Genomic DNA, 15,905 nt, shown 5'->3' on the forward strand with positions numbered 1-15,905 from the left:
GCCAGCACACTACTAGCCTCTGACTTCATGTAGAGAACTGCTGATCAACCCTGTTGATTGCAAGCTTATCAGCATAATGAATTTACCAGGTCTGTTCAATAAAATACAATGCACACTTTGCAAGGTTTGTCAAGATTTTGTCATTTTCATGATATTTTTTTGATGCTCGGTATAGTTGATGACAAATTCTTTGATTTTGCTCTTTCTTAGTGATGACAGCTTTCCTTACTGACACCTATCTCTGTATTCATTAAATGGCTTTAGTCTCAGTCCGGTTCAAGCAATCCTGACTCTACTTCAGGAAATCCAGAATAAATGCCAATAAGAACACGATTGTCTTTTTTTTATCCTTCACCACTGCAGTGTTTTTTGTTCAGCTTATGTGCATGGATTTAACTGTTATTAGATTATTTATTTAACTTGTTGGTAACATGATAAAAGTTCAAAGTATTTCTGAACTAGCATTTTCGAATGGGTCATCCATTTATTTAAAATACAAGTTTTGCAATTCAAAGCATGAGGTGTATAGACTTTTTTCTTTTATTCTGCATCAGACTTTACTGTCAGAAAATGGAGGAGAAGGAGTTTAACTCTCTTCAACATTATACACCTTTGCCTATTTAAGATTTTCTGAGTGTTGGGGCTCTTGGGATTGAAGGCCTTGGGCTTCTACATTTGAAAGATGCCTTGTTTGTATTTACCCTCATTTGTCCAAGGAGCAACATACCACAGTCCTCCCATTGCCATGTCTACATAATCTGTTTCCTGTAAGAAATGTTCCATCAAATGAAGCCAGAGTACAAGACTCAGTTTGTATTTATTGAAGGCCATTGCCTTTGTAACAGTAAAACAGTGATATTTCTGTAAACACAAAATGACGTCCCCAATTCAATGGGGATTTACCAGTGTAACCTACTTGACTGTCACAAAACACGTTATAATTCACACACAGTACAGCACACGAGACCCCTCACGAAAACCCCTGCTCCCCTCTATTAATGTATCAACAGTGCTTCCCACTCTTTTTCTCTCCTATACCCCCAAGCCAAAGTGGAAAACTGATTGTTCTGGTACAATAGATCTGCATTGAGTCTTTATTTTAGTTTACGTTTGTTTTTTTTTCTTGAAAACAGAATACAGTACATGCCTGCTGCTTATCGGATGAATGTCATTTACAAATTCAGATGAGCTTTTTGTTGCTGGTATGTGTGAGCAGTGGAAGAATGTCATGCTCCTCCCCAAATATTTTAATTGTGAAACTGATAAGGGCGGCTTCTTTTCTGAGGTTTTATGGTAGCTGTAAGGTTTGTTCCTCTGCGGCGAATGAGGGCTCACTGAGCACTAGCTACAGCCCGCCTGTGCTGGTGTCTCAGGCACACTTGTTCATGCACAGGAGCAGCTCCATCCTGACGGCGATGCGTGTGTGCCAGCCCAGGGGGAGCAGGCGGATGTATCGAGCCACGATGGGTGGGCGCAGGAGGTTCTGTACTGAAGAGGACCTGTCCGAGTTCCCATAGAACACCTGAGGGGACAAAGCAGGCCTCTGTGATCATGTGGTCTGCACTCCCCTCTGGAAAAGATCTCACAGGATTGTCGCATTGAGGGGGAGGGTGTTAATCCTGCGAATCACTTTATGTTTAATAGTACCAGTGGTGTTAATCCTGTGAATAACTTTCTGTTTAATACTACCACTGGTGTTAATCCTGTGAATAACTTTCCGTTTAATGGTGGTGTAAATACCAGTACCAGTTTTGAGTTTTCAGGGGATTTGGAATGTAATCATTGCAAGTGTTCAAGAGATACTGAGATAAGGTTAAGGTCATAGTTAAGCTTTTTCCTTTTTTTTCAATTCAGTTCTAGCCCTTATTATGCCCTCTGGGAAAACTGTTTTACAGCAGGGTCCAACGCAACAGTACAACAAAAAGAGACAAACATCACCAACACAGAATACAGTACAACACTGTTTCAGGAGGTAGAGTAAAGGAGTTACTTTACAGCATTTGATAGTGAGACTGCAAAGAGGATGAAAGATTTCCTGAGTCTGTTACTGTTCCACTTGGGGACACAGAGGCGCCCCCCTGATGGAAGTAGGGTATATTCACAATGGAGGGGATCAGACACACAATGTTCTTGGCCTTGTTTATTACCACCCTCTGTTTGTAGAAGGTTGATCTAATTCGCCCAAATGATTTTGCTGCTCATCTTCACTGATTTTCGCAGCTTGTTGCATTTAATGATGTTGCCATCCCACCAAGTAAGTAGAAAAGTGTTCAAATACTCCTGTCTACTTCAAAGTAATCACATTTCATGAGAAGAAAGTCTCTGTTGGCCTTTTCTTTGCAATAAGCTCAATGTTGGGAACGATTTGGGGTATGGTTTAGAAGTAGGGTTAATGAAAGTACTATGATTTAAACAAGTCTAACCAAGGAATAATGGTAGAGACTATATGACATGCTTTTGCAGTTAAGGCAGGGCCTGACTTTAAGCAAGGACAAGACAGTAGTGACTATGACTACTGTCAGTTTTCTAACCAGTGTGGTGGGGTTTTTGTTAACTGCATGATGAAAGTTAAAATTATGAATTAATTGAAATATATAGCTATATATACTGGTAATATTAAAGTACTGTGATTTGTAGTAATTCAAAGTCATCTGTTTGATAGAATTTAAGATGTCCAGTCCATTTTAGATTTTGTATTTCCATTTTTTAAGGAAAAAAGCAAATAGAATTCAATTTTTAGGATGTGTCTTAGAATTAGGTTAGGGGCTCAAGGGACAAGGTTAGAACTAGAGTAGGAAACAGATGAAGATGGGATTATGAGTAGTGGTGGTGCACAAGCTGAAGGTAGGGTTTGATTGAATGATATAGGTTAGGATGGGAGTTGTGGTTAGGGTAAGAATTAAGAGTTGTTAATAGGGTCTGACTTAGAATTAGGACTTGAGCTACAGTTACACTTAGGGTTGGGCTTGTACATAGTGTCAATGTTAGTGTTGGCGCTAAGTTTAGGGTAGAGGTCTAAAATTAGAATTAGGGTTTATACTATGATCAGGGCGAGATGCGTAACATTATGTTCAGGATTATGGACAAGGTAATAAAAGGATAAAGGGAATTGGTGGTTTCAGCTATACCGGCTCCTGTGGTGTCTTAAATCTTCTTGCTGTGCTATGCACAGACGTCCTTGGGATGTCCTCTGACACTCACCCTGTTGTTTCCAGTCTGGTCCTTGTAGTAGACCCAGTTCAGGCTCTCAATAGAGCGGAACTGGACGCTGTATTTGGTCATCCATTCATCAGCATCGCACCGCCCCTGGGTCAGGATGCCAGAGACCACTTTCACTTCCTTCAGATCAATCTGAAGCCACTGGCTGGTGTCCTGGAATTTGGAGAGCCAAGCACACCTGTAAGGAACACCCAGGACATCTGTCAGTGTGCAGGCTTAAACCACAGTATATCAGACACCGACATGCAGCACAGGAGTAAATACTCTATCCAACCCTCTGTTTGCAAAAGGTGTAGAATTTTTTGTCTGTGTAGTGAAAATCACAGCCTGGCGTAGTTAACACCATGCTTAGTAAATTAATATCCATATAAAAAGCTATAATAGGCTATGACTTGTTATTCACAAGCCTATACATCCTTTTGGTTTTTAACATAAATTATTACTTTTATAGATGTTTTGGGTTTCACTCATATTCAAAAATCCCTTTTCAAACCTCCCCTCCCTTGAACATTCAGTGGTAAGGAAGGAAATGAGCCATGGTTCCATATTATCTGCAGTGCACACCATATCACCTAAAAATGTGTTTTGGCATGCTTTCAAAATCACATGGCATAATTCTGTAGTGTTATTTCATCTTTAATAATTTAGTAAAAAAACATTACATGGGAGACCTTGGCTTTTGAAGTAACAGAGGTTATTGGTTATCAGTTTAGAGGTTGGGGAAACCAGGGCTAAACAGTAAATTGTATATTGAAGGCAATGAAAAGTGTGTGTGTCCTGACTCACCCGAAGCCCTGGCTGTTGAGTCTTGCTTTGCTAGAGGTCCAGGAGGAGTACCAGCCTGTGTACTGGTCCTCATTGGAGCAGCTGATCTGCTCTGGGGCCACAGACCCAGACTCAAAACCCAGTGGCCAATGATAAGGGCACTCTGGAGAGAAGACATCACCAGTCAAGTCAGTCAGGTGATCGAAATCAAGCTGGTTTCACGGAGCCTCTCGTAAATAACTTGGAGACTTCAGTCAGCTGCTGAATCTCACAACATTCTTAGCACTTGCTGCATGTCTAAGCAGGAATGTGTATGTTGATTTTTGCATGAACACAATGGCTAACTTGTACTGTGCTATTTTTAAATGAGCATATATACCAATATTAGTCAAATGTTCACATTTTTTTTTAATTTCAGAGATTTTAGATTCCTTTTGGATTATTAAATTATTTGGAGATGAAAGTCTCCTTCAGGTTTGTAGGAGGAAACACATCATCAGTGGTAACTCCTTCATTACAGACACTAATGCTTAATGCTTGTGTTCAACATTTGGTCCTTTGTTAGGAAACACATCAACATGAGAACAGATACAAAGGAGAGGATGTTCTTTGGCCCACCTACAGCAGCCGTGCTGACAGTAGCTAACTGATCTGGGGATCTAATTAACTTTTCACTCCATTTACTAAATATAAAGAAATTGGACAATTTTGGAGACCTTAAGCATTAAACTAAATACTGTGTGGTGGGACTTCACACCTTGAGTGGCTTGATATTATAACGCATACGGCCGACATTACAGGTTGTGCGAGCCGGCTTCCCAGCGCAGTGACGTCACCGCCCTTCCCTGTGAATAGCAGGGACCACAGCTGGCGGGCTGAAGGGAGATCTCCCTTTAGCTCAGCTGGCTGGGTCCCTGATGAGTGATGCCGGAGGCCCGGGTTCGAGTCCCCAGTGGTGGGGGGGCCGACCTGAGGCGGCAGCGGTGAGGGCCCATACCCTTTTGAACCCGAGAGCGCTACAATATGCTGCCATGTATCCAATCTTTCCTGAACATCTGGGACAGTGGAGTACACTAATTTGTAAAATTCCACACATGGCAGGGGTATAAAATTGAACAAATCATCCATTTTCTAGCCACTTCTTCCAATTCAGGGTTACAGGGGAGCCAAAGCCCATCCCTGCGAGCAAGAAGTCAGGCAGACACCTAAAGCCAGTTTTCCCAGAAGACAGTTAACCTAAAAGTATGTTTTTGGACTATGGGAGGAAACCCATGCAAACACGAGAGAAAATACAAACTCCAAATAGCATCCCAGGTCTGGAATTGAACCCAGGGCCCCACTGTGCCACACTGACCAAACCACACTTCACATATTTCCATTTTATATTACTCGGATACATAGTCAATAATATGTAGCATTTTCATACATGGTATGGTAATTTGTACATCATTTACATGCCAACAGATGGGTAGTTACCAATGAGAGGTAAGAGGTGGTCTGCTGATGTTCTCTATGTCAGTGTCAGCCAGGTGACAGGGTAGTAGTATTTTCTATGCCACCGAGACACCTACATTCTAAGGATAAGCATTCATTTAATCAAAATAAATTCATTTTATTGTGTCAGAGATGGAAAGGCAGGTTTGGAGTTGCCATACCCTGATACAAAGTAACACTTCCTTTTCTACCAGCATCTTCTATCTGTTTAAATAATAGTAGCCACAGTTTTCCAACTTAAGCTCTCTTTTCTATGCAGCAGTGAAAGGCACAACTACACTTTCCACCACAAAGGCGACTTTGTTATGTCAGGAAAATTAATAAGAAAACGCTGACAGAAAACTGAGGAAAGACAGCATAAATTAACACCAGTGTGCAGTCATTAATACTGCCCTGAAACCTGTGAACATGCTACGAGAATCAACGCAGTGGTGATAGTCATTACTGCTGACCAGTGATGAAAGACAATCTGAAATGTTCATTTCTGGCAGTGCCTGCCAGAACCAAATTCGTTTGCCTCTGAACCTCACAATCTCACCATATTCAGTGTTCACAGCCTTTGCATGCAACCCAGCGCTCATAAGCTATTCTCCTAATTCTCTCTCCATGCAATATCTATAAACAGCCATTTCGGTTTAATGAGGACAGATGGCCATATGTTAATGTTAAGCTCCATCCCACTGTCTGTCCCTCCACACTCACAGTGCCATGTGTTGACTAGGTGCTGCTCTCTCCACCTGTGTGTGTCTCCAGTCGCCTGTGAGTCAGAACACTCTGAGGTCGCGCCCCGTACCTGCCCTGCCGGCTCACATCAGTGCGCCAGAGCAGAACGGTGAAAGATGAATCGCAGCCCTCGTGTGTTTTCGCGTGCACAGCAACGCCGTCTTTTTGAAATTCGGTGAAGGGCAGACCCTATTTTAGTCACAGTAATCTTCACATCACTCTGCAGTAATGGGATTAACTGGTACATTCTGACTCTGTCTCTCTAGCTGTGTCTCCTTCTTTTCCTTGTTTTCTCACTCTCCACTTTCTCTCTTTCTCATTGAGAACGTCACAGATTTGTTGACCATGAACAATTACCGTGTTTTAAATAGCTTTTTTTATGGATTTGCTACATTTCTATCAATACAGTAAATCAAACTCACTTGAAATCAGGATCATTGTTGTCTTAGCATAAATCAAAAATAACATTTGGAATGGACATGAACTGTATCATTTTATCTGATGCAAAATCCATAAACAGATGAAGAAAGAAATTTAAAACAGCTTTCTTTCTGGGACATGTTCAATACTTTAAAACACGAGTTAAAGTTTAAGATAACTGCCCGTGCAGTCCGCTCAAAACAGCTTTCCATGTCATTCAATGAGAAAGTACTTTCCTTTCCTTACTGAAAACAGTGGCTTCATCCATCTAACCAGTTCACTAGCCCCAGCTTTGTTTATCTTACCCAAACTCTCCTTTACAAATTCTGTGAAACCCTTTCACTTCATCTGTGAGCTCCTCAAACCACAACTGATATTTTATAATATTACATTTTATTTTATGTAGTGCCTCTAAAAGTAGCCTCTCAAAGCGCTGTACTGTAATGATGTTTATCAAAATGTTAATATTGAACCGAAATATCTAATTTTCTTCAATTTTGTTTTCTTTTCCAATTGCTGTTTTTTTGTGTGAACCCTCCAAAAACAAGGTACCCATTTAAGGTTTAAGATTTAAGAATAAGGTTGATTATCTTGCTGTTTCATTAAATACTTTTCTGTAGTCCTACTATCCTGTATTGACTACTAACAAAAGAAGGAATATGAAAACATTCTAAAATGAACACAATAGTCGGAGTGAGCATTCATTTTCACAATGCAGAATCACCGCATATAATTTCATATAATTTCAATGTGCAAACATTTTATGAAGTGATAAATACCATAAGAGTGCCGTGACAGGCCTTTCAGCACCATTATTGCTTAGGAAAAAAAAATCTAAATCAAATCTGCTTTTTAAAAAATATGCATGAATAAAAATCACAAAAACAATACAAACCATTTCAAGGAAACACAAAATTAATCAATGTAATGAATGTATCATTCTGATTTTATCAGTGAATGAAAAGGTCAAAACTGCCTGCTACCTGCTACTTTTTCTAATTGAAAGTTAAAACATCAATTTCATGAGGGTGCAACAACAAATACCCTTATTACTTTCACATGGGAGGAAGAGGGAGATGCCAGACAGGTGATTTTTCCTGACACAGCACTCTGTCATTTCAAGACAGATCCTACTATCCTGTTAAAAATCTCTCCCAACAGACACCTTGCAATTCATTTTTCATAAACACATCTGTCAGAGTCATTTCAGAGCAGTGATATAGAGGAAACCGAGTGGGGACTGTCTGTCTATTACTTTAAACAGCAAAGGGGTTGCATTTACTCTCTAGTTCCCTCACTTGAGATAACAAAATGAAAAATAGATAATAAATTACAGTGAAGGAATTATCAGGATAGCATGGGTTCAGCAGGCAATCTAACATTGCTCATAGGCTTCAGATAAAAGCCATTCTAACTATATAATTGAAGGATTAAAAATGGCAATACATATACTGATGGACAAATTAAAAACAATAATGAGGCACACAGAACTTACTCAAATATTTTAAGCATAGATAGTAAACAAGCAGCACAGTGTTGCAGTGGTTAGCACTGCTGTCATGATGGGCAGTAATATAGTAATGATGTCCTGGGCTCAGTTCTGGAGCTGGGGTGCTATCTGCATGGAGTTTGTTTGTTCTCCCTATCTTCACGTGAGTTTTCTCTGGGTGCTCCAGTTTCCTCCCTCAGTCCAAAAACACACAGTAATTGGCAGTTTAATCGACTTCTGGGAAAACTGGAGTGAGTGTGTGCATTTGTGTCTCTGTGTGCCCTGCAGGGCACCGGCATCCCATCCAGGATGTACACTGCTTTGCACCTGTTGTTTGCCGGGATAGACTCTGGTTCCCCTGTGGTCCTGTACTGGACAAAAGGGTTAGAAAGTGGATGGATGGAAATCAAACAAAAGAAAATATGAACAAAATACCCATTGAAGGATTAAGATATGCCACCTTCTGAGAGAATTGAGGCATAGACCTGATCAGCCTTTTAACAGAATAGTTCTGCCAATCTTTCTCTGCAGCCACATCCAGTTGGTGAAGGTACTGTAGGTATCTCTTGTTGATTGGCGAGTTCATTTCACAGATGTTCTATTAGGCTCAGGAGCTCATGAAATGATGGCCAAAACAAGACTTTGAGATTGTTCTATTGAAGTTATACCATTGTTATCCCAGTGCTGGAAAACTGACAGATGTTCTTGGCTTTCAAGAATATCTGGCACGGGGACTTTGTCCATGTGTTGTAGAGCAGGAAGATTCCCATTGATTGATTTAAACAATGCAACAGGGCAAAAGAGCATGCAGTTCAATAAGACATCTCCACAAGCCATGTCTTATTTCACATCTGTCAAGGGCAAAATGACACCAATGAGCGAAACACTTCACATCTTTCTCGCTGCCACCTCAGATGTTCCGTGATCCCCAAAAGATGGTACTTTCATCTCTCAGTTGTCATCATGTTACCCCTGAACAGCCTCTGAGCCTGCAGATCAATTTCATTGACCAGTCACAGTCATTCTACCAAGCACAGGCTATTTTGTCCTAGAATAGCAGCCAGTGCAGTCTTCAATTGATTGTGCAGATGGAGGCAGCAGGCCCGGGCTGGTGTGATGACCCCACATCTTCCAGGATGCACTCTGTCCCTCACACATTTGATTTCCTGGTGCCTATGAACTCTTCTGCTGATTGTTGAACCTGAACATCTCATTCTCATTCAGAGCTTCTCTCAGAGACACATCAACCTCAGTACAGACAGCAACCTTCATTACTCAAGCAGAGCACGGCCATTTCTTTACACTGTTCTTGGATTCATTAAAATATTGTCCTTATTAAATGTCTGTTTATACAGATTCTTAATCAACTCATTTTGTAAATTTTAATCCAAGTTAAATCCCGAGCACTGAGCATCTGTTTTTTTTATTAAATCACAGGACGTGAGCTTAGTATCTTGTTATCTCAAGGGACAATACTACTGACACATTCATTAAAACCTATTCACACCCCATTTAAAGTGTAAATAGAATTATCTCTGTTCACAATGAGCTACTGATGTAAAATGTAGACTACTGCAACTTCAGTATGAGTCAGTATATGGACAATAAGAAGAGGATGTACATCCACACATGAAATCATTTCAAATTGGAACAGATTAAACAGATGTGTGCTGTGCCTTGCAAAAATGAAACAGCTGCTTCCACAACATACAGTGACAAAAACGCACAACCCAAGTAAGTGCTTCCTCTGACAGTGGGCCACAGACTGGTCTGCTGCTTTAAGCAGTGCAATACAGTTATTGTTAACGAGCCCTCACCTGGCATGCATTCCTGGATGTTCTTCTTGCTGGGCCACAGAGAGTTGGACTCCCCCTCACAGTCACACTTACAGGCCTTCCCCATCCACGGGTCTGTCCTCTCCTCCTGTAACACAAACAGGGCAGCACGGGGGATTTTCTTTCATTCAAAGCTTGATTTTAATTTTAATAGCAACATTTTCCCAGGTGCAGAGATGAGTGAGATCATATGGATTATACATACCTCCTCAGTAGAAGCTCTTACTAGGGCTGTTCCAGCAGGGGAACACATGTTGCAGAGAGAGGGAAACAAAGCAGTGTTAGAAGAGCCACCGACAATATATTCTGATAGAGCCACTGAATGATAAAACACAATGCATTAAATTATGAAATAACAATGCATTCAATAATTAAGTAACTCACAACTGATACAGACATGCTGTAACAAATGTATGCAAAGATTGTATGAGAACACCTCAAACATGTTAGGCATGTTTTTTTCTGTTTCCACTAGTTTCTCATTAGCATTTTGAAAACAGGTTTACAGGCACAAGTTGTGTTCAGCATCTACAGAAAAGCTACTTTTGTTAGAATGTGTCATCCTATGAACATGCACTATACAGTATATCCATCCAGTTTCTGAGCCCTTTATCCAACTTAGGGCCACGGGAGAGCCAGAGCCTATCCCAGCAAGCAATAGGCACAAAGCAGGACACACTTTGAATGGGACACCAGTCTATCATAGGATAAACACAGATACAAACACAGACACACACACAACAGGACCATTTGTCCCAGAAGCCAATTGACCTACAGTACCAGCATGTCTTTTGACTGAGGCAGGAGAACAGAGTACCTGGGGGACACCCACATGAATACAGGAAGAACTACAAACTCCACACAGATAGCACCCCAGGAAATGAACCCAGCACTCCAGCACTGCAAGACAGTAATGCTAACTACTGCACAACCATGCCACCCACAGAGTATACACTGTACATTCTTTAAACATATTATGATATGATGGATGCTAATATTGAAGTTCTGTTTTCTCCATGCTGATAGCACACTGATGCCGATGCACAGATGGGCTACAAACGTGCAAGAGGGATAGAGTGAACCTAAACCTCATTCGGAACACCTGTCCTGCAGCAACTAGACAAAATGTCCGGACACCATATTACTGTGCATCTCTGCACCAGAGGAGGTTCTGTGCAATGAAAAATAGGTATACTTTAAATGCCTGAATCTCCCACTCTCGTAATAAAGTAAGCACACAGGGACATACCTTCAGACAAGAAGAGGATGGACAATAGAATATTCCCAAATTTGATCTCCATCTTCCTTTTACCTTGGACGCAGAGTAAACTGCAGCCTTTGTCAAATGGACTGGATTATCTTAATCCACAGAGCACTAATGGCCTTCTCTAATGCTCTTTATCTCATTGCAAAGCCCCTCCCACATCTGTGGAGGGTCTGCTTCTCTAATGCGATACCAAGAGCCTTCAACTCCACTACAAATATTCAACTATTCCCTCAAATCCCACCATTGTACAGTAACTACGGCACTCAACTGAGTTTATGCTCAAATCCTAATGGGTCACCGTTAGCTGTCTCTGCAAAGGCCAACCATTAAGGATAAGGAACAGGATAATGTTTTAAATGAAGTGTTGGAGTATTTTTTTCTTAATGTGCAATTATAGACTTACTGGCAGATTCTTTAAAACACTAAGTGGGATTTCACTCAAGCTTCTGTCACCTGCGTTTAGACCCATTAAATCCTTTTTTAAAGCTACCCACATCCACACCACACCAAGACGAAAAGGACAAGAAAATGAATTGCTCAGTGAAACCTCCTAAACCGAGCATTTTGATGCATAATATGGGAGGTGACAGCAGCAAACAACTCTGAAACAACCTCTGACAGGAGCCTGTTTGTGTCTATTTTTAACATCATGATTACCTGACAGCTGATGACTGTTCGGTGTTGAGTCCAGAGCACAGGGTTGTCAAGGGCTGAAACTCGAGACCCACAGTTCAGGGTTTAACCACTCACATTACATAAGACAAAGTAATATCTGAGAAAACAACATAACCTGATCTGTAGCAAATAAATTAAAATTCCATCAATCTTAACTTGCATGTGAGAAGAAAAGTGTGCATGAATGTTACAGAACTCCTACAAAGGTAATGTCTGCTTTAACGCAGGACAGCAAAGAGGAAGCAATCTGTACCTCTGAGATTAAACACTGTTTAGTCTGTCACACTGAGGACAGTCAGCTAGCAGTGTGTGCAAGAACTAGAGAAAACACTGTAACACATGGTGTTGTTTAGTGTGTTAGTCCCACACATAGGGCTTTAAATACAGTACCACGTATGTTAACTCACTGTACTGTATATAATGTGGGCAACAATCTGTTATATGAATTTCTCAACATCTTTCAGAGTTATTCAAACAAAGGCTGATTAGGCCATTGATTTGTCATTAGAATTTTTATTTTAAATCATTTTTAGCTTCTTTTTTGTGGGTGAATCTATTTTGAATCCTTTTTCATACAACACTTATATTCTTTAATGAGCAACCCACCCAGAAACAATGATAACAGAGACCAATCCCTACGCAGTAATTAAGTGAACAATTCATTCAAAAAATTCATGACAGTTGTTTCAGCTGTCCCCCAGGACCAGGAGTGAATATAAATTCTTTAAAGCAACAGCAGCTGAAATACTGAGAAAAAGTTGTCGTTAAAGCAATCCAACCATGGCAGAAATAACCGGTTTATATTAGTTTTAAAAAGAGATTAAATGAAAATCTCCAGTCATTTTGGTAGCCCAGGACCAGACCTGAAGCGCGCTGTTATAGAAACTAATTATTCAAAGTTTGCCTATAAAATGTGGTTTTCAGGATCAGGACTGCAGTTACCTGAATTAGAGTATTCCATTTGACCAAATCAGGTATTTCAGAGTTCAGGGGAGAGAATCTGAGGAGTTTTGCCCTTCTGGGAGTGACACAGAGGAATACTATCATATAGCAGTGGCTCTGAACCCTGATCCTAGAGAACCCCTGAGTCTTCTGGTTTCCAGTCAAACAGATTTTGTAATTACTGAGGCCAATTTATCCTAGTAATTGAGCTCCTTACATGGTTAGACCCATTTCTGTCTTCAATTTCTAGTGTCACAATACTCTGCTCCACATTTGCTGTTGAAAGAAATACCAAAGAGAACTCCAAATGATTAAATTGCTTGTCTTACATCTGTCTAAATAGCTCTGAGTAGGTAACAAATTAAATCTGTCCTAACACAGATGGGAATTACACTGTCACACACTCCCACAAAATAGTGAGTGCAATTTTCAGAAGTTCAGTTACGTTGCACACGTACCTGAATGAGGATGAAACTCAGAAGCTTTTTCAAAGATGACAGTTATTGCTATAACACCATCCAAATCTTCAATCACAGAACAAAAAACATCTTAGTAATCATCTAAAGATTAGTCTAATTAAGAGTTCAATTGAAACAAAAAACAGTAGACACAGGGCCTTATAAGACCCAGGGTTGATAACGACTGTTTCAAACGCTTGGAACATCTTAAAATATTGTTCAGTTAGGACAAAATTGTAAGTTAATTGAAATGAAGTTAATTCTAGGCCTTGGGGGTTGAGTGAAGGTCAAATGCTTTCTCAAAAGAATTTCTAAACTATGTAATTGCCAAAAATCTCCTGCTTAACTAGATGAAATATCTGTTATAAATAATAGAAATAGTCTATTCAAGTCTATTATTATAGTCTATTAAACCCATTAGTACCCTACTATACTTGTAGGACTGAGGCTCACAATAGCCAGGATTCGGTCACATACAGTACTGGAATTTTATAAAGGTTTGGCCATGGCCTGACCAGACCAGGTAGCCTACTCCTGGACCAATCGGTGACAAAGATGTGTTTAAATGTCAAGCCAGACTAAGGTTCCTTAAGTGCAACTTTCCCTTCACAGGCTTTTTAAAACTGTGTACACACATCATCTTAAACAGATGAACACCCATATTCCTGACGCAACAGATACAGCTTGCTAGAGTTAAAGAGATCTAGTCTGAGGACGAATGCTCTTCTTAGGTTTTGCCATACATAAGTAATTGCCTAATTATTTTAAGAACTGATGAGAGGCATGGTGTACTCACTCCCTAAATAATGCACGACGAGACTAATTTAAATCACTAGACTCATATTTTTTCTTCAATAACCACCAAATCCCACTTGCCAGGCATTATTTTAGGAACAGTACATGAGGTGTAGGTAATATTATTAAATCTTATAGCATAAACACATCTTAACCAATAATTAGTGCAACCATATGGAAGAGCTAGTCAATAGTGCAATACATAAATACAATTAGGAATGAACCTTAACAAGCATTAATTTTTGCAAATTGTTCTTAAATAGAAACACCTGAATTGTCATGACACACAGCTGAATTATAGATATATAAGCCATTTTCCCAGGACAGCATGATGTGCCTCATTTTCCTTTGTTTGAAGAAACATTCTTGGTTATAGAAGCTGTGGTAAGTCTTGCATTTTAAAAAGGTTTTTGAATGTTGTTTTAAAGTGGTGTTTGTAAATATCTAGAACTAACTAATGTTTTTACACCTGTTTGTAATCTTGTTTGCAGTTTTTTTTTCCCCCTAAATGGCTAGTAGCACTACAGTGCCTTCTATTCAATGCTTTAAGACCAACTTATTAATTGGTGTTCTAGTTATCATGAAGACTTCTACCCTGAGGAAGAGGCCAACTAAACAACCTTGCACCCCCAGGAGTAAGAAGGCAAACTATTCCACCTACATCTACAGATGCCTTAAAGAGGTTAGTTTATAGCCACCGTATTGTAACGCTTACGGCCGACAGGCACTGTGTAAGAGCCGGCTTACTAGAGCGGTAACGTCACCGCCTTTCCCTCGTCTCTAGGCTGGTTCCATTGCAGTAAAACCTACATCCCGGGAGCTATTCGAGGTCGTGGCTTCGGAAGCGGCACGCCTGTCTCTCTACAATAAGAGGAGAACCATCACCAGCCGAGAGATCCACGCCGCCATGAGGCTGTTGCACAAAGCCAAGCGCGCCGGGAGCGTGGACGCGTAACCCAGTCTCTGTTTCCAGGGTTGTCTTCGTCTGATTATTTTAATGTAAATATTTGAAATAAAGTAACTTTTTAAAAAACGCTTTAGTCTCCTGTCTTGCCTGGGTGGGGGTTTAATGCATGCTGTTCGGATTAGACGACATTGTACTATGGCGTTGCCGGTTTATGGAACTTGTGTGGCGTTTCAAAACCAATTTGATCATGTGTGGATACGTGCCTTAAAGGCGACGCAAGGACTCGAGCCTCTCGAATCAAATTCGAAAGCTTTGGCATGTTTAGGGGAAATAGTCGGTCCTTCTGCTGCTGTACTTTTTTTTTTTTTCTCCCCCCGCCAGAGCTACATTTTTAGCTTGTCTGTCGGGTTTAACGTCTCGATCAACAGCTGTCTATTTACCCGCTTCCACCGTTTAAAACTGTAGAGGGATCCTAGCTCATTTTACATTACACCCAATTGGGAAATACCTCTCTTTTCCCGCCCCCTCCAAAGTGGAACGCTTTCCAGTTACGAAACTAGATAACTAAGAAATACTTGAATCGCTACATTTGCAATCGTGAGAAGTTACTTGAAATCAGGTGTGGTGCTCTGAGAACTCAGCAGGTGGAGGCCTTGGTCCGTGAAACGCGAAGATGGGAATCGAAGAAGCGATATCTGCTAATGAGAGCAAGGCAATTCATAATTCGTATTAGTAGCTTGGCAGTGTCTTTTTGGAGTTCAGACTTCAGGCTGTATATACTGTAAACGAAAACCTTGTAATCCGTTTCTTAACTTATTTTCATGATTATGCTGGTGCCTTGGAAATATGTGGTAACGTTCACATCACATTGTGGTATTTAGTTTGTGCGAATAAAATTCCAGAGTGCAGCATTCCA

At 40.4% G+C, this 15,905-nt stretch overlaps 1 protein-coding gene and 1 long non-coding RNA gene across 2 annotated transcripts; one reads left to right on the top strand and one right to left on the bottom strand.

The window, feature by feature from the left end:
- Positions 1–798: 798 nt before the first annotated feature.
- Positions 799–11,346, bottom strand: LOC148675987 (retinoschisin-like). Its single transcript, XM_088599629.1, has 6 exons — positions 11,195–11,346; positions 10,151–10,176; positions 9,928–10,033; positions 4,006–4,147; positions 3,202–3,397; positions 799–1,522 (listed from the first exon to the last, which is right to left on the bottom strand). Exons 1-6 carry the CDS (start codon positions 11,244–11,246, stop codon positions 1,370–1,372), a joined length of 675 nt encoding a protein of 224 aa, XP_088455755.1. The 5' UTR covers positions 11,247–11,346; the 3' UTR covers positions 799–1,369.
- Positions 11,347–14,373: 3,027 nt separating this feature from the next.
- Positions 14,374–15,117, top strand: LOC148675988 (uncharacterized). The gene is made up of 3 exons (XR_015925389.1): positions 14,374–14,466; positions 14,658–14,764; positions 14,867–15,117. It is a non-coding gene; the product is annotated as an uncharacterized LOC148675988 (long non-coding RNA).
- Positions 15,118–15,905: the final 788 nt, after the last annotated feature.

This window comes from Lepisosteus platostomus, chromosome 2, assembly GCF_059453375.1.
Source record: "Lepisosteus platostomus isolate fLepPlt1 chromosome 2, fLepPlt1.hap1, whole genome shotgun sequence".
Classification (NCBI taxonomy): Eukaryota; Metazoa; Chordata; class Actinopteri; order Semionotiformes; family Lepisosteidae; genus Lepisosteus; species Lepisosteus platostomus.

Excerpts from the sequence above, each read along its gene's own strand:
- LOC148675987 (XM_088599629.1), bottom strand. The coding sequence starts at position 11,246 with ATGGAGATCAAATTTGGGAATATTCTATTGTCCATCCTCTTCTTGTCT. Across the intron at positions 10,177-11,194 it reads CATCCTCTTCTTGTCTGAAG|CCCTAGTAAGAGCTTCTACT; the intron begins GTATGTCCCTGT and ends CTGCTGGAACAG. Across the intron at positions 10,034-10,150 it reads TAAGAGCTTCTACTGAGGAG|GAGGAGAGGACAGACCCGTG; the intron begins GTATGTATAATC and ends TTTGTGTTACAG.